General features: G+C 41.1%; 1 protein-coding gene across 1 annotated transcript in view; it reads right to left on the bottom strand.

The window, feature by feature from the left end:
* Nucleotides 1-553: 553 nt before the first annotated feature.
* Nucleotides 554-18,818, bottom strand: part of C8A (complement C8 alpha chain) — an 87,042-nt gene continuing 68,777 nt past the window's right edge. The window contains exons 9-11 of the mRNA XM_072649603.1: nt 18,054-18,211; nt 10,266-10,488; nt 554-844 (exon numbers count right to left, since the gene is read on the bottom strand). Of these exons, the coding sequence (XP_072505704.1) occupies nt 693-844; nt 10,266-10,488; nt 18,054-18,211 (533 nt within the window). The 3' untranslated portion in view covers nt 554-692. The remainder of the gene's footprint in view (nt 845-10,265; nt 10,489-18,053; nt 18,212-18,818) is intronic.

Raw genomic sequence — 18,818 nt, 5'->3', positions numbered from 1 at the left:
ATAGAAATATATGTATATACATACATATATGTATATATTCTCTCCTATACATATATGTATACAGAAATATACATTGGTGTGAATGTATATATGTGTATGTGTGTTTGTATTTCAGCCCAAGCACCATTCCTTACCTGAGCCTTTCCTAACCTTCTGTCCAGGTCCTGGGTCCCCCCTTCTAGTCGACCTTGTTTTTATTTTGTGTCTTTTCTGAACATACCCCTATGTATGTATCTTACCTCTTCCAGTAAGAATATAAGATCCCTGAAATGATCACATTCATCTTAATATCTTTCAGTGGTAGTACAGTGTGGAGTACATGGGAAGCACTTTTAATTAATCTTTGTTTGAGATTGGTGTGAGACAACCCTAGAACACTTGGTAATTATGCATAATGGTGACCTGAAAACAGGTCCCAGTCTAATATTTGCCACTTATTAGCTATACAACCTTCGGTTTTTACCACTCTTTCAGTTTTCTTATCTGTAAAATGGGCATGATAATAATATTTGTAGTACTTGCTCATCAGATTTCCACAAGGCAAAGTACTCTGTAAACCTCCAAAGCTTATTGAATTTATTACATTCTTCTTATTGTTGCTGTTAATTAGGGATATGGGGCAGTGGAGAGATGTGGCCACATTCAGCACTCTGGACAGAGAAGAGGTCAGGGGAAGGCCCTGCTTGAGGCCCTCAGCACTCCTGTCTCTCCGTACTGGATCCTTGACACAAGGCCCCTCCGTTCTGTGGGGCTGGGTTGCTGCAGCTTCTTGACCTCTCCTTGATGCCCGCCTGGCAGGAAGACCAGAGACTCCAGCAACTCCAGTGGCCATTAGCGGGGCTTCCTGCGGAAAAGATTCCCAGAAAGATTAAATCAAATCTCATCCGTGCCCAACCCTCCCTCCATAGGAGTTCATTGCTCCTCCTGTCTGTTCCCCTAGACTGGCTTCCAATTCTCCTCTAGGGACTGCATCAGTGTAACAGACTCAGATTGTTGGCCTCCCTTCCCCCAATTCATTTTGAGCTCTCTCTGAGTGGAGCCACAGCAAGCTGACACATAACCCATCTCTCAAAATTAGAACTGCAGCTGCAGCCCAGGCACTTGGATGGGCACCGGTGGGACAGAAGACAGATAGAGGAATTCAGAGAGAGCAGAATGGCTCGTCTTGAATAATGAGCTAGGCCCAGCAACCACACACACAAAAGACCTGCACAGGTTCCTAAGCTGGAAACTGCACAAACACACTCGCTCCTGGGGACCCCTTTAATCTCTCTGCAGGGAGAGCACTGGCCTTACAGGTCAGGGGCTGCAGATGAAGTCTTCTTGGAAAGGGAAAGAAAAAATACAATTAAACTAACAAACATGTGAGACACACCAGAGGACAAATTCAATGTGGTCCTGTCATGGAACAGGTATCCCAGACCTGAAGCTCAAAAGAACTTCCAAAGCCATCTCTTCCAGAGATGGAAATTAGACCAGGGAGGCTAACAAATTGCCCAGCATGGTACAGGTAATAACTTCCGGAGCTGAATTTGGAATGCAAGTCCTTTGGCTCCAAATCTATGCTTTACATTGTACCACACTTTCCCAGTCTAGAGGATCTCCAAGGTCCTCTCTGCTTTAGCACACTGTGAGTTAGTGATCAAAGTTTACTTCCCTAGAGCAAGAAGGGACAGAACCAAGAGCAATTTGGGAAAAGTTACAAGGAAGCAGATTTTGATTTGATATCAGGAAAAACCCATCAACCATTACAGCTGCCCCGAAGTGGAGGGGACCGCCTCATCAGATGATGAGGTGCCTTTCCTTGGAAGTCTTCAAGAAGAGGCTGGATGAACACTTCTGGGTTTGTTTCAGTTTTGGTTTGGGGTGGGTTTTTTTTTTGGTTTTTGGTCTTTTTTTTATTTAGAAAAGGGATTACACTTAAATACAGATTGGACTAGCTCACAGTGGTTTTCAATGTGTGGTTTTGGAAATCCTAGAGGTTCCTGAGACCCTTTGAAGGGGCCCATGAAGCCAAAACTATTTTATAGTTATACTAAGACATTTTGATTTCTAATAAGTTAAATATCAATAGATAGGCATTCACATAAATAGTTAAATTTTGATGGGCCTGGAGTTAGGAAGACTCATCTCCCTAAGTTCAAATCTGTCCTCAGACATTAGCTGGGTGACACTAGGCAAAGCACTTAACCCTGTTTGCCTCAGTTTCCTCATCTATCAAATAAGCTGGAGAAGGAAATGGCAAAACTGCTCTAATATCTTTGTCAAGAAAACCCCAAATGGAATCACAATGACTCAGATATGACTGAAGAACAACAAAAAATGGTTGAAACACAAGTCCTTGCTCCCCGCTAGAGATACAACTGGACAAAACAAGACAGCCTTGCCTTCAAGGAACTCATGCTCTAATTAGGGGAGAGAGCACATAATATGATGGTTAGTTTTGCCAAACTGTTCTTTTTCTCCCCCTTTATGAATACTTTATTACAGAGCCATTGTTTTCTCACAGGGGTCAGGGGAAGAGGAAAGGATAAATTGTGCACTGTAGATGCTATAAAATAAAGTATATCAATGCAAAATTTAAAAAGAAATATGAGAGACTTTATGTAAGGAAATTCTTGACTGGTCAGGTGTTGCACAAAATTGCCCACCCTTGGATTGCAGGAGCACCCAAGCCAGAATTTGCATCCATGGGACCAGAGTTCAAATCCAAGTTCCTCTAAAGTTACCAGTGTAGTTTTAGGGAAGTCACTTTTCCCTTAACGTCAGTTTCATCTGTGAAATAAAAAGTTTGGATGGGATAACTTCTGATTCTTCTTACAACTTTAGATATGTGATCTATAAAACAAGTCCTGAATTTCCTCACATCTCTGAAATGCTGTGATTCAATGAACCATGATTCATCAGAGTAACTGGTTTGAAGGCAGCTAGATCAAGTACTGGATTTATAGTCAAGATCTCAGTTCAAATTCTGCTTTAGACATTTCCTAGTCACATGACCATGAACAAGTCACTCAAACTCTTTCTTCTGTTTCCTCAACTGTAAAACGGATAATAGTAGCCCCTACCTATAGCATTTTGTGAGGATAAAATGAAATAAAATTTGTAAAGCACTTTGCCAGTCTACATTACATTTCTCCATCTTTTTCACAAGAAAAGTATGTGAGACATCATCAAATGCTGTATCCAAAAAATTCTCCTGCACAAAGATATACAAGTCTACTGACCTTATCTTAAAAAATCGATAATCCTGGGATGATGTCTTTCTAACTGAATCCACCCTCCCTTTAATGACAGAATTTCTAGAGTTTTGTCAAGCATCAAAGCCAAGATCACTGAATGAATGAATGAATGAAGCATTCGTTAAGCACTTACTATGTGTGGAGCACTGTATCAAGTCCTGAGGGCACCAACAAGACACCAGCAGGACAGCCCCTGCTCCCAGCAAGCTCCCATTCTATGACCTGTAGTTTACAGACTAGTCTACGGTCTAGTATAGGGAGAACATGTATTGGCTCAAAAGTCAGGGGAACCTTGACAAAAATCCACCGCTGATGTGTCCCACCAATTTCACCTCAGGTAGGTCACTTCCCATCTTGAGGCCTCAGTGCTTTCCTATATAAAATAAAAGGGCTGGACTAAATAGCCATTTTGTTCCTCTTCAGCTCCAGCTCTAGGATCTTATGCTCCCTTTTTTTGGACGTTGAAACAACATTCACCTTTCTCCAATCTCTCATTCTACATAATCTTTCAAAAATCATTGACCAAAACTCAGCCACTGCACTAGTCAGCTCTTTCAGTCCCATACAAAATAGTTCATCTGCATCTGGAGATCTAAATTCTCTTAAGGAAGTTTGGGGATCTCTAACTTGCTAATCATGAGTATCAGCTCCCTGTTAGCCATTTTAGTTCTGTCCTTACCAATCCAAAGATCATTCTTCCTGGCAGAGAAAACAGTCACAAAAGAGTTGACCATCTATGGTATGCCTTCATCATCAGCTAGAATCATTCAATCTGCTGAAAGCATCACCTTCATCTGCTTCTTAATCCTCCTCTTTTCCCCAATATAGATTTTTTAAATCCCCTTTGTCGTTGTTCTTCTTCTTTGCTTTCCTGTCTCCTTCAAAGGCTCATAGCTCTAGCCATTTTTCTTCTAAGACTATGTCATGCTTCTGTATTGATCCTTCATTACCTGCTCTTGCTTCCATCTTCTAGATGTGTCTTTTTAAAATCAGAGTCTACTTGACAAGTTGCCTGTGCATCCACATCAATCTCTTTAGACAACTCCCCTTTCCTCTCATTGATAGTGTTCCTCTTTGTTTTATTTTCAGAGACTTTCCCATCCCTCCCAGGCTCACTTTCCTTGTACAATTTTAATCCATGGGCTCTCTGTTCTCTCTATGGAATCTTCCCTGCAAACCCAAGAGATCTTTTGGACTACTCTGTAACACTGGTCTCCTTGCTGTTCCTCAAACAGGTCACTCCATCTCTGGACTCAGAGCATTTTTGTTTTTCATCTCCATGACTAGTATGATCTCCCTTTTTATCTCTTCCTTCAGGTCTCAGCTAAGTGTCTTCTGTAAGAGGCCTTTCTCAGAACTCCTTATATTGGTGCCTTTTGAGCTTGAAGGGACTTGATAGAACAAATGCAGTCTTCTTTTACAAATGGGAAGACTAAGATACACAGAGTTTAAGGAATGTGTAGGTAACTAAACTATGAAGTACCTGAGCAAGATTTTAGACCAGCTCTTCTAGATTTCAAGTCCAGTTCTCCCTCCACTGTATTATGTTGCCTTATCCTAGGCAAAAGGTTTAATTACTTACTCTATCCTTGGACTTCATCTCCTCTGTCCTTTGTCTTTACCTCAGTGTAGGTTGTTTCTTAAGGCTGGTTTTTTGTATGTTTACTTCCATTAGATTTGGAATCCCATGAGAAGAGAATGTATTTTTGACTTTCTTTGTATCTCAGTGCTTCATTTATAGTAGGTGATTAATAAATGCTTGTTAACTTGATGTTCATGTCAGAGCTTAGACTGATAAGAGCTGTAAAGGACGTGAGTTATCATCTTGTCTGATATCCTCATTTTATAAATGAAGAAACTAAGTCATAAGGAAGTAAAGTGACTGCCCAAGGTCACACAATACATTCCCAGAGAGACTGGGACTAAATAATCATTGTCTCTGAGGCCAAGTTTCATGTCATGTGAGCAAGTGAGAGCAACTTGACAATATGGCGTCCATGCCACTCCCCAACTTGACAAGCCCTAGTGGCTTGCTATTTTAGAATAAAATGTGAACTCTTCTAAATATCATTCAAAGCCCTTCACTATCTGGCCCCAACTTACCCTTCTGGTGTCATTGTACTCCCCTCTGCACTCTGCAGTAAAGTCAAACTGGCCCCACTTGATCCCCATCTCCATGGCTGGCCACTGGCTGCCCCTGTTCCTGAAATGAACCCCCTCACCTCTCCTGGGCTCTTAGAATCCCAAGTTTCAGCTCACATTCCATTTTCTCAACGAATCCTTTTCTGATATCCAATCTTCCAATGATAGTTCTGACCTCTCCACCCCTCCCTGACATCAACTTGGGTCCACTTTGTGTATACTGAAATATGTATCTAGTGTCTCCTCATTAAACTGTAAGATTCTTGAGGGCAAAGAGTTTCTCACTTTTGTCTTTGGAATGATGGACAGAGAACCAGTCTTTCAGTCAGGAAGAATTAAGTACAGAATTAAGTCCAGACTCTGATAAGTGGGCTGTGTGACTGTGGACAAGGCACTTAGACTCTAAATGCTAGGCAACTCTAAGCCACCAAGTTACAGAGAAGCTGTTGGCTTGTACTGGCAAGGGGTGTTACCTATACCAATGAAATCATGATTCCTCTCTCAGGAACTTAGTACAGAGTCTGGAACGGAGCAAGTTCAATAAATAGAAGTTTGTTGTCTGAGTGAACCTCCTTTCTGATAATTCCTAAGCCATAATACATTTAGTCTGTTCCTATCTGTTCAAAATGTCAAAGGGAAGTGATATGTCTTTTTCATGCATCTATAGTCTGTATTCTTTCTTTTCTTCCTTCTTTCCTCCTTTCTGTCTTTTTTCCTTTCTTTCTTTTTTCCCCTTTCTCACTTTCCTTATTTCTTTCCTTTATTCTTTTTCTTTCTTTCCTTCCTTACTTTCTCCCTCTCTCTTTCTTTGTCTTTCTTTCCTCTCTCTCCTTCATTCTTTCCCTCTCTCCTAACTACTTTCTTTGCTTCATTCATTTTTAGTATTTTCCTTTTTTTCTTTCTCTTTTGGAGGGGTGCCAAGATGAGGAACACAACTTTAGGCAGACCATCACAGTGACATTTTCCCTGGAGGCAAATCTTTACAAGTACAAAACTGGTTCCCCTGACTCTAAAAATTATCATCAATCCAAGGGAACAAGAAGGTCATATTATTAAGTCTCTTGATTTCTGGAAAATATCAAGAAGACTCGCTCTCACTTCTGGAGGGTTCCACAGTTTTCCTCAAAAATATCAGGGAGAAAATTAACAGTCCTGCCAGTACTGGGGATGTGGTTATTAGAAAGTGGTTCAAGATGAGCCTATGGTACAACTAAGCAAATGCCTCAACTGAATGAGAAAACATCTGGTCTGAGGAGTCAACCATTCCCCATCCTCTACAATGTTCAGGCCAGATCTGGAACCTGGTGTTGCTCTTCCAGCATTGTGGTTTAGCATGGATTTAGTTAAGCTGGAGGACAGTCAGAGAAAAACAACCTAGGTTATAAAGGATTTTAAGTCCATGTCATATGAGGATATATATTGAAAGAACCATGTATGCTTATCATGGAGAAGATTCAGGGCCTGGATATGGTAACTTTCTTCAAGTATTTGAAGGGTTTTCACATGATAAAGGGATTAAACTTGGCCTGCTTGACCCCAGATGGCAATGAATGAAAATTAGAGACAAATTACATCTGATTATAAGGAAAAGTTTTTTTTTTAATAATTAGAGCTTTTCAAAAGGGGAAGGGGCTACCTTAGGAAATAGTGATTTTCCTTGCAACTGGAGGCCTTCAAAAAGAGGCTGGATGTCCATTTGTTGTGTATGTTATAGACGGGTTCCATAAGATAAATGCAAAGTAATCCCTTTATGGGGGGAGTTCACTTCATCCTTTGCACTTGTATCGCTGGATGCTTAGCACATAGTAGGTCCTTTGTGAACACTTGCAGATTGCTAGATTGCTATATTCTTTTTTATTGACATTATTGTCATTCTACAAAAAGGTAAATTCCAGCCTATCCTGGTCCCATCCAGATCCTGCCCATTCGGGAAATGGATCCTCCTTTAGGTTCAGTCTATCCAATTCAGTAAGCATTTATGCTACGTGTAGACCGGTCTCCACAGTCAGACTGTAACATATTCTATGATGTGAAAAGTACTAAATTTGGAGTCATATGACTTGGGTTTGAATGAAAAGAAAAAGCAAACAATCCAGGCCCACAAGAAGCTTCTATTCCACTGGGAGAGGAAGGATAATCAGAACCTGTCAGATGGATGACACCTATAGTTTTTGATGGTATGAATTCTTGACCTGTTATGGGGTCACTGGGCCATTCTCCTTCTTCTGCCTTACTTAGTGTTAGACTCTCCCACCAGTTTGGGGTCATGATAAAGAAACTCTCCTTACCCAAGTTTCATCCAAGCTTGATATCAATAAAAGACCCCAAGACCTTTTCCACACATCTGGATCTGCTTAGGAATGCCCCTCCTACATCTGGCTTCAATTCCAACTAATCCCATTTTAAGGGTTTTCAATCTTGCCACCTGAACCCCAACTTTGAAGTCGATTCCACTCTAAAATTCTGTGATAACAAGTTATCATGTGGTGAGGGTTAAATTCTTTGGGCCTTGGTTTTCCCATCTATAAAAAGAGGAGATAGTTCTAGATGGCCTCTGAAATCTTTTCTAGATCTTTGATTTTATAATCCCAATAATTTTGTCAACAATTACCGAAATTTATATATAGTACATTAAAGTTTTCAAAGCACTTTATAGAGAGAGAGATCTCACTAACTTAAGGTTGGTACTATAAAGATTATTCCCATTTTACAGATGAAGAAGCTGAAATTCAGGTGTGAAATGAATTACCCAGAATCAGTACAGATTATATTCTCTAACTCAATCTGCATCTAAGGGTAATTGTGAAAGACACAACAGCTCCTTAGACAAATTTCAGAATAAACCAATTTGTCCTTGCCCTAGACCCCATTTCCTAGCACCTCCTCTCTTCCTTAAAAAGCAGGATTTTTTAAATGCCTGAAGTTTACAGAGCTTCAAAATGACCTATCTCTCCAGTTCAGAGAAGCCCCCACACACACTGGGAGATCCCATCTGGACTGGATGGAGATGTCAGAGTCTTCAATGAGGGAGACCCTCGCCTCTTGAGCTGGGTCATCCACTTGAGACAGTTGGCAATGTTAGAAAGCTTTCTTGACATTAAGTCTGAATTTCCCTCTTCTCAATTTTTTCTCATTGTCCCAGGAGAACATGCCAAGTAGAACAAATCTATGAAGCTCAATCATGCTGAAGTTGGAGTCAATGGACCTGAGTTTGAATCCACCTCTGCTATTAACAATGTGGGTGACTTTGGGTGAGTTCTGATCCCCATAGGCCTCAGCCTCTCCCACCTCCTTCTCCCCCTCCTCCTCCTCCTCCACATCGTCATCATCCTCATCATCATCATTCATCATCATTGATAAAATGACTGGACTGGATTAAATGCTATCTAAAGCCCCTTACACTTCTAAATTTCTACATTGTAGGTTCCCTCCCAGTTCTGACATTCTACCATAGGTCCCAATGATTCAGCTCTGCCTCTTCAAGTATAGTTATTTTTACCCAATAAATCTCTATGAATCTAATTGTCTCATGGGCTTCCCAGGGACATTCTCTGCTTAGCACAGTCTCAAAATTCAATGCCAGAAATTAACTTAACCCCAATCCTTTTAACACAAATCTAACAGAAGTACCAGGGCCATTGGAAGAGCATCCCAATATCTTGGCAAACGGTTCCATACCCTCACATCTCCCACCCTCTCCCTTCCCTGATGTGTGTAGAATGACTTGGTTTGGTCTCTGCTGAACACAGCATCTGGCCACTTCAAAGACCTTTCTCACCTTTGTGATCTGTACTAAAGATTGAGGTAGAAACTCTCATAAGCCATGGTTGTTCATGTTTCCTGGCAGGGTATCACCATCCTGGCCACTGACCAGCTCTGAGCAGCTCCAATCCATTGATTTGGTATCACTGCCAAGCCTGCAGGTCCTTTACTGGGTATATTTAGGCCCTCTCTTTCCATCAAAGAAAAACGATTAAAAACAACTTCCAAACAATCCTGTTCTCATCCAGTTTTGTCACAAGGGCCCAAGGTGATGAAAAAGAAAAAACTGAAATATTTTGGAATGTGAACACTGCCAGGGCTTTCAGGGATAGAATGCTGGGGAAGGTCTGCCTCTCAACTCATGGCCACATGGCTTGGCTTTCTTCTAGTAGACCTCTATACATTTGGAAAGCTCTCCCTGGAGAACCAGGTCTAAAGGCTTTGGGTCTATATTTGGAGATGAATTTAGCTATTTCCTTGCATTTCCATATGATAATGGTAATAATAACATTATTTTTATTGCCACTGTTATTAAGTAAGAGGAAGAGGGAACTGATTGTATAAGGAGCATCTGAGAAGCAATTGAGGTGAAAGGCAATGAGGGCTTGAATTAGAGTGTTGTACAATTTTGGGCAAGGGGACAACCTAATTTTACAAGACAAATCAGGAACACAATAGAATTTGGTGAAAATAACACAAGGCTAAAAGTTAGAAAATGTATGTGTGAATCTGAATTACTACTACCCATATAACTTTAGAAAATCACTTTCCTCCTTTGAGCCTCAGTTTCCTCAGTTTTCCTAGAGAGTGCAAGAGCTATGTGCAAAGGATCTTTTCAGCAGCAAAGCTAGGATGGGGTCTCAAAGGACTGTTTACTCCTCTCTTGAAGACCAGGCTTAGAGGCAGGGTGTAGATGAAAGAGGATACAAGAGGGAGGTACATGCTCACACAGACGAGACTTGGAGAAAGTGGAAAGGGGAAGCCTGAGTTCACCAAAACAAAATCAGACCAACTGACGTTTTGTCCAAAGCCATCCCTGGACTCCCTGGCTCATCTCTGCTGCAGGAAGAAAAGGGAATGAAGAGTCAGGAGAGCTTTTGGAAGGTCTACCTCACTTACCCTGTTCCTCCATTCTCTCACAGGCAAGGCCAGATCGACCCTGGGGGCACTGACACTGGCAGTCAGTTCCCTTGAGGATGGGCTCACCATTGTTGATGCAGGGGCCACAACGGCAAGAGTCATGCTGTGCTAGGTACTCATCCAGGGCCCGCCTCATGTTCTGCCACTTATGTTCATGGCGACCCAGGTTGCTTTGGCGTAACACAGCAAAGATGGGAAGAAGCTGTTGGGAACAGGAGAGGCATTGGTGACATACACTGAATTTGGAGTCAGAAGAGTAGAGTTCAAATCCCTTAAGCAACCTTGAGCAATTTAATTCAGTGGTTCCTATGTTCAAGGCATCGTGCCAGGCATTAGTGGTACAAAGACAAAAGGAAGCCCAGTCCCTCCCTAAGAAACTTACACTTTACTAGAAATGTAAGAAAAGGGAAGATTTAACAGCGAATTACTCAAGAAGCAAACATGAAACACCAAGGATATACCAGGTACATACTAAAATCCAAATGTCCTCAAGGGCCTTCTGCTTAGAACCTTCCATGTTTCAAAGTCACTTCCAACTCTCATAAGATTCTAGGTCTATTTTAAGGCTGATGATCTTCATTTTTCTCAGGGAAGTTAAGTGGCTCCAATGGGGTTGTGCAGATAGCGTCACAGCCAGGAGTTACACAAAGGGTTCCTGACTCCAATGCTTGTACAACTTCCACTATAATCTGGGGCCCATTATTTGGGTCTCTATCATGTTGAAATCCATTTTCTACTGGTAGAATGGATGGAAACCCATTGATTCTAGCTCTGCCTTATGAAGCCTCAGTAAGGCACAGGGTCATCTGTACTCCTGCTATATTACAAGCCATCGAACAGTGATCTTGCGCTCCCACCATTTTCTCCTCTCTTAATGGTTTTGGATTACTACTACTACTACTACTACTACTACTACTACTACTACTACTACTACTACTACCACTACCACCACTACTACCTATTTGTAGCCAACATTTATATAACAGTTACTATGTGTCAGATACTGTGCTAAATGCTTTGCAAATATTATTTCACTTGATACAGCATTACTGAGGTAGGTGTTCTTAATATCTCCATTTTACAAATGAGGAAACTGAGGCACAGAGAGCCTTGTCAACTTGCTTAAGCTAGTAAGTATTTGAGATCATATCTGAACTCAGGTCTTCCTAACTCCAGGCTCACTGCAACATCCAGCTGCTAAAACTCTGAAGCAGCATAGTATTGTAGGAGTCCTATGACTAGACACGAAGAATTTGAATTCAAGTCATACCGTTGACTGTACTAGCTATGGAAACTTGGTCAAATCACTTAATTGTTCTGACCCTGTTTCTTCACCTTGTAAAGTAGACAATTCAAATATTATGATCCTCAAAATATGTGTATATGAGGAAATACTCAAGATGACTTTCCCCAAAGTCACACGGGTAATAAGTGATGGAACTAACCATGAGAGGAGTTCAGGTTTCATGATCCCAAGTTCAGAATGATCCCTTAACCCACATGACATTTCAAAGTTTTGTTGTTTGTGGCTTGGTCATTTCAGTCATGGCCAACTCTTTAAGACCCCATTTAGGGTTTTCTTGGCAGAAATACTGGAGTGGTTCACCATTTTGCTCTCTAGTTCATTTTACAGATGAGGAAACTGAGAAAAACAGGGTGAAGTGACTTGCCCAGGGTCATATAGCTAGTAAATGTCTGAGGTCAGATTTGATCTCATGAACATGAGTCTTCCTGATTCCAAGACTAGTGCTCTATACACTATGATGTTATCTAGCTACCCCTAATTCAAAGATACATGATACCAAAGCACTGGCTATTGAGTTACAGGATCTAAGTTCAAGTTCTGACTTGAGTCCTTACTGTCTGCATGATCTTAAGTGCCTCAAGTTCCTCATCTGTAAAATGGGGGTGGAGGGATTGGACTGGATGACGTCTGAGTTCTTTCAAGCCTCTGATACTCTGAGTGCTGCTTGGAGTCAGACAATCTGTGTTCACATTCTGGCTCCTACTTATTATCATTGTGACTGAGCAAATCATTTAACCTCTTTGTATCTCAGTTTCCTCATCTGTCAAATAAAAGAAGCTTGAACTAGATGGCCTCTGAGGTCCCTTCTAGGTCACTGTATATGGGTTGCATAATCTTTTATTTCTTATCTGGAAAGTTCCTATCTTAGGGATCATTTGTGCAAATTGTTTTATTACAAATGAGATAAGTGAGGGCCCAAATAGGAACTTGCCTAGCCAGTGGCCAGCCAGAAATAGAGCCCATGTGTCTTGATGCCCAGCACAGTTGGTTGACATAACGTGAAAAGAGGAGAAACTTCTTTCTTGTAAAACAAAGGGTATGCAGAGAACATGGCAGACAACTATTGATGACCTTGAATGGAGCCCTGGGAAACTGCACAAAGACCTTAAGCAAATAAGCCTGGGGCTGAGATAAGGAATTTTCCAGGAGGATAGGGCATCCTAGCAGTGGACTAAAGCCACAGGCATAATTGTAGGGCTGCTCAGACAGCCAACTGAGAGGTTGCCAATTGGTTTCCAGGAATATTGCAGAGAATTTGGCCACCAATTGCTGGGGAATTTGCAGAAGAAATGGGTTCACCCCACACCTGCAAGGGTGGCAGTTAGGAAAAGATATTTCTCACTAATAGAGCCTCTTATCTCCAGGGCCAGCCGCAGCCTGTGAGACAATTTTCCATTTACCCTGTTAATGGGGTTGAGGGTCAGAGGGAGCTCAAGCTACTTGCATCGTGGTTCCCCCACCATTGTTTGATCAGCTTTGCTGTGGGAAGGTGACAGAGAGAGGGGGTGGAAGGAGGAGAGAGAGAAAGGGAAGGAAGGAGAGGAAAGGAGAGGAGATGAAAGAAAAGGAAAGGAGAAGAAAGAAGAGCAGAGGAAATGAGGGGAGAGGAAGGATGAAAATCTTAAGGAGGAAGGTCAGATTGGGAGAACAATTTTAGAACGTAGGGACCCTCAAGTTCACTTAGTATAACCCATTCATTTTATATATAAGGAAATTAAGCAGGTGAAGGGTCATGACTTCAGCTAAGAAGTAGCAGAGTCATGATTGTAATCCAAGTTATAGAATCCTCTGACCATAGGATCCCTGATTAAGAGCTATAAAAGATCTAAGATGTTATCTAGTCTAATCCTCTCATTTTACACGTGGACAAATGAGGAAATTGGCCCCCAGGAGTTGAAGTGACTTATCCAGAGTCACACAAGTGGGAAATGAGAAAGACAGAATTCAAAACCATTCCTTCAATTAAAAATATAGGTAGAGAAACTGAAGCTGAAGGAAGGAAGATGAAGTGACTCACCCTTCTCTCTTTTGTCTCCCTGCCCAAATAAGGTTTAGTCATCCTTCAGTGTCAAGTGCAAGCTTTCATTTCCATAAAGCCTTACCTGATTATCCCCCATTTTTTCTGGAATTTTAGCTAAGAAAATTCATCACTCACAACTAGTTCCTTGAGTGAACTTAGACAAGCCACTGCATTTCTTTGAACTTCCTTTTCCTCATCTATAAAATGAGGGTATTTGACTCTATAATCTCTAATACCAGAGAATCATAGGATGTCATAAAATGACAGAGCTGGAAGGGACCTCAGTGGAAATCTAATTCAGTTACTCTTCCTCAGTCAATAAATAAAATATTAAAAACCTAATGTATGTTAGCACTCTGCTAAGCCCTAGGGATAACAGAGAAAGGCCAAAGACATCCCCTGCCCTCAAGACGCTTACAAACTAATGAGAGGCAACACATAAAAACCTGAAAAGAAGAGAGTATCCAGTGAGGGGGGAAAGATGAAGACCTACATCTGTGTGGGAGATGATGACATAGCTACCCACATCCCCCTCTTTAAATGGAAGACTATGGAGGAGCTCTCTAATATCTACCCTCTACCCTCTCCAATTAGAAGAAAGGAGAACTCCAGGACCAAGAGGATATTGAGAAAGAGTGAATTTCAGAATTGATTTAATATTGCAAGAAATTGAGTTATTAGAAACAATGTTGAGGTTCAAGACATCAGCTGGGTGGGAGATGAACTCCCCTAAAATGAAAATCCTCTCTGTGACATCTCCAATAAGTGGTCACCTCACCATTGATTGGCCTCCAGTCATGTAAAACCTCCCACTTCTATTCAAGTGTTGCATAGTGAGTGATATTAAGAGTTGTTTTTATAGTGAAGTATCCTTGGAGCCAGGAACACCTGATTGAATCTTACCATTGACATATATTGGCTGTGTAACTTTAGGCAGGTCACCTAACCTTCAGTGCTCTAAGTCTGTAAGTTGATGAGAAGGTGCCAGTCTACACTTGTAGATGAAATATCTCATCAGGAGCTCCTTATATCAAGGAAAATGCAGGACCAGTCCCTATGGTACCATGAAGTCTAAATTTGTTTATCTGTAACTTTCACCCATTGATCCTCCAGTAGTTCTGTTCTCTATGACGAGGCAGAACAAGTCCAAACCCTCTCCTATGTGACACTCCTTCATATATATGAAGACTATTATAAGGTTCACTTCTAATTTTAGGATATGTATGAGTATAACAGAGTTGCATCAGTCACTGAAGCTTACAATAAGTTGCTGGCCATGGTGCTGACCTTGTGGGCTCATCTGACACGTTTATACCTGGATTCAGCCATAAGGGACTATCCCTCTCCAGGTAGTTCTCACTAGAGAGTGGTGGGGCCTTACAACCATACTATGTCTCATGATTCTAACCAGACAGCTATTACCAGTTATAATCATGAATTGTTTTCCTTGGTAATCTAGCTCAAGATGCTGGCCAGAGGTTCATGCTATCCTAGAGGAAAAGAAAACAAGGCATATCTTCCTGAAGCTATTGCTTTAAGTCTTGATTGAATGAAATACCCTAATATTCACAGTTCACTGGATCCTACAGGGTCAGACTTTCTTTAGTGTTCTAACTCTCACACAAGTTTCTTTGCTCTATCTATACACAACATCAACTTTCACCCACAGTGTACCAACTCCCCAAATAAGTAGGAAGAAGACTGCACATCGTAACCAATGCTGGGAGATTCCTTGTTGTGCTTTATATGCCATCAGTCCTATGTCTATTTTGGCAGGACTAGCAGCTGATCTCGGGAGAGGTGATTTATGCAAGCTGGGTTTGAGGTTTGCCTTTAGCCCCTAGTGCCAGAGACTCTCCGCTTTTGGACTACAGTCACCATCAGCTGTGAAAGTGCCCTGATAATGACAGAAGTGGGAAAATGTTATTCTGGTAGCATCATAGCACCTAGATGGATGGACTGATTGACACAGAAATGAAGAGAGTGACCCTTTCAGGAAACCAGTCATCCCAGCAGTCAGCTACCCTCTGAATATATTGACAAACATACTTTACTTTTAGCCTCCTCCAAGTCATCCTCTTCACTGGATCCTTAAATCTTTCTTGGGAACACAGCAAGTGATGTATTTACTGTTCACCTAAACCATAATTTTCAATCTTTACCTTGAAGTTTTCTTCAAGGAAAGCAGGAAATTTGGCTTTGGGCCATGAAAGTTTTCAGAATACTGCAAATATGAATTTTTCAATTTAGACCCAAATCACTCATCACTCAGCGATACCAATTTCCATCACCTCCACAAGTTTCAAGTGACTGAAAAATCAGTTTTTCAATTATTGGCAGAGAAACAAAATTAAGTTTAATCCATCCTATCTCTTTCTAACACAAGCAGTGTTTTACATTCATTTGTCACTGACAGGTCTGTGTTGTAATGGACCTTTGGCTTAGGTGTATCTGTTTATCTCAAAAGAAGGAGCATGACTATTCCATTTGAAGTGAGTTTTTATTTGTTTATTTTAGAAACATCGGAGATTTCATCAGTGTGGGAAAACATCTTCCATCAGTGCAAATCAGCACATAGTCTGGGATTGCGTGGCATACTGTTAAGTAACCTGCCTATGATCACAAACTGTCAGGTGTAGGAGCCAAGAGCAATGGAATTCAAGTCTTTCTGATTACTACGCCATCTTGCTCCACTTGTGTAAAAGCTAAAGATTGTGCTGAAACTATTATCTCAATGGTATCAGGAACACCCAAGTAAAGACACTCCCTTTACCAATGCCAGTCATTACCTTTCCTGCAAATTATAGTCTAAGAAAGTTGCCTGGAGCACTGAGAGATTAAATTATTTATCCAAGGTCATATAACATATCAGAGGCATGACTTGGACTCAGGTTTCGTTGGCTGCAAGATTCACTATAACCATCTATATACCACACTGCTTCCCCTCTCATCTATACCTGTAAGGATAGAGTGCTATTAATTATCCCACCCAATTAAAAGCTGTTACCTTTGTTACACTTTCTTTAAATCAAATAATGAGAAAGGGAATTCGAACAGGTCCTACACACTCCTTTAGCCAATCAAGGACGTTGTAGGAGAGACTAAAGAAACTGTCTAAAAGGAAGAAGCTATATCAGAACCAGAGGGAGAGTTTTGGAGTATGATATAATAACACATTTTGAGGAGATAAAGGAAGGACTGCGTTGTGGCAGAGAAGGCAGATATTGAGGAAAGGTATTAATTCTACAGGTATCTTGGAGCAGATGATCCAGGTAACAGAAGTCCCAAGAAAGGGCCAGCTTTTTCCACAATTTCCCCTTCCAATGTCTTCCATAGTTACTCTAATAAAATGTTACTTCACTACCCAAACATTTCCAGTAAATGGAACTTTGACTTTACCACAAAGAGGTCAAGGGTTAACTAGAGAGAGATAAACATAAAGTTAGGCAGAAAGCATAAACTCTGCTTAAATGTTAGGAAATGTCCTAACCGGGTTCTCGAAGTGAATGCACTTGGTCATATGTTTGCCCATCTAAAAAAACTCAAAAAAAATTCCTTGAAGCCAAAGAAGAAGGAACCATGCAAGCCCCAGGCTTAAAATTCCCTATCTTTGTATTAGATAATTATATTAATTTTTGAACATCCAATAAAAAGGAATTTTCTCTAGTTCTTCATCGTGCTCTAAATCTTCTTGGTTGGTGCATCACATGGCTAAACATAGTGTTAAACAGAAACCCACCACCTTCCTAGCACTCTGAAAGTGGAGTGAAAATGTCACCTGAAGGCCATTTGCCTCCTTGATACCCAGACCAGAAATGGTGCTTTGCAGGACTCAACGCTTTTATCTCTGGTACTCTACACTGGGGTCCCCAGTGCCCTAACTGATCAATGCTTCATCAGTCTTATTAAAACCACCTCTAACAACGTTACATTTGACTCTATGGCTATATTTTTGTTAGCCTCTCTGCCACCCCAAACACACCCTTACATATCTAAACATCTTTAAAAAACATAAAATGGGAGAATTGGATATTCAATTATATTATCCTTCAAAAGCTTTAATCGGGACAGATTTTAAATGGAACACTCAGCTGGATAGACAAATCTTTCCTCATTTGGATATGAGGAGCATAGAGTTTGAATGGAATCCAACCCTGAGGACATTCTTGGAGTTATCTATCAGTGCCTCACTTCCCAAGGCCCTCTGCGGCAGGATCCAGACAGTGACCAGATATGAAGTTTCTGGTCTAGCTCACTTCAGGGGCTCTGGGTGAGAAATTGACTCCCTGCGGTGAAGCAAAGGGGAGGCTACCAGGTCAGTGCTCCGTTACATTTAATCTTGTTCTCTGATGGGCTCGTAATAAAAAATATGAAATGATTTGGTCTGCTTCACTTTCATTCCTTCTGGCCGTGGAGTTTCTTCAACTGAGAAAAGACATACCTCAAAATCAATAACGGCGGGATTATTCTTTAACGACCTCCCCCAGGAAAGATACGTCTCAGCTGTCCAGTGGTTGGAAAGGCCAGCGTTTGATACAGTAGTTCCACCACGCACGCGTGATATAACGTCCTCAACACCCATGTTTTTCAAGGGCTCAGCTGCCATGACATGAAAAACAGAGTTTAGTTCACTTACTGTGAATTCTATTCAATTAAAAACACTCATTAAGTGCCTAATGTCTGCAGACATTCTGCTGAAAATTAAGGGAAATTAGTACTGCCCTCATGGAACTTAGAGTCTCATAGAGAAGCAATCGTAATAGAAATAATGATATACAAAATGAAACCTGATTGCTTCATGGGATGGGAAAAAATGCCATTGTAAGCACAAAGGCAGAATAGCTAAGTTTGGGGCTTCTATAATGTAAACCCATTCAGTCATGAATTATTTTTTTTAATGTGAAACACCTACCAGGTGCAGATCGCTTTGCTCTGAGGAAAGACACAAAGTTTGGCTAAGATGCTCATGCTACTGTCACAAGGAAGACAGTTACATTGGGTAGATGAATTAAATGGGTTTGTGATAAAAGCAGTCTATTACTGCTTGCTTGGAACTTCCCAATATTTGATTTGGACAAAGGAGGAATTCCATCCAGGTATGCCCCCGATCTCTGTTTGGATAGAGTCTCTCTCTCAGAGATCACTCATTTGACTAGATCCAAGAAGACATTCTTCACATGTGGACTGAATTATATCAACAAACAGG

This window comes from Notamacropus eugenii, chromosome 2 (genome assembly GCF_028372415.1).
Source record: "Notamacropus eugenii isolate mMacEug1 chromosome 2, mMacEug1.pri_v2, whole genome shotgun sequence".
Classification (NCBI taxonomy): Eukaryota; Metazoa; Chordata; class Mammalia; order Diprotodontia; family Macropodidae; genus Notamacropus; species Notamacropus eugenii.
The sequence above is the reverse complement of the archived record's forward strand: the minus strand, read 5'-3'. Positions and strand labels throughout refer to the sequence as shown.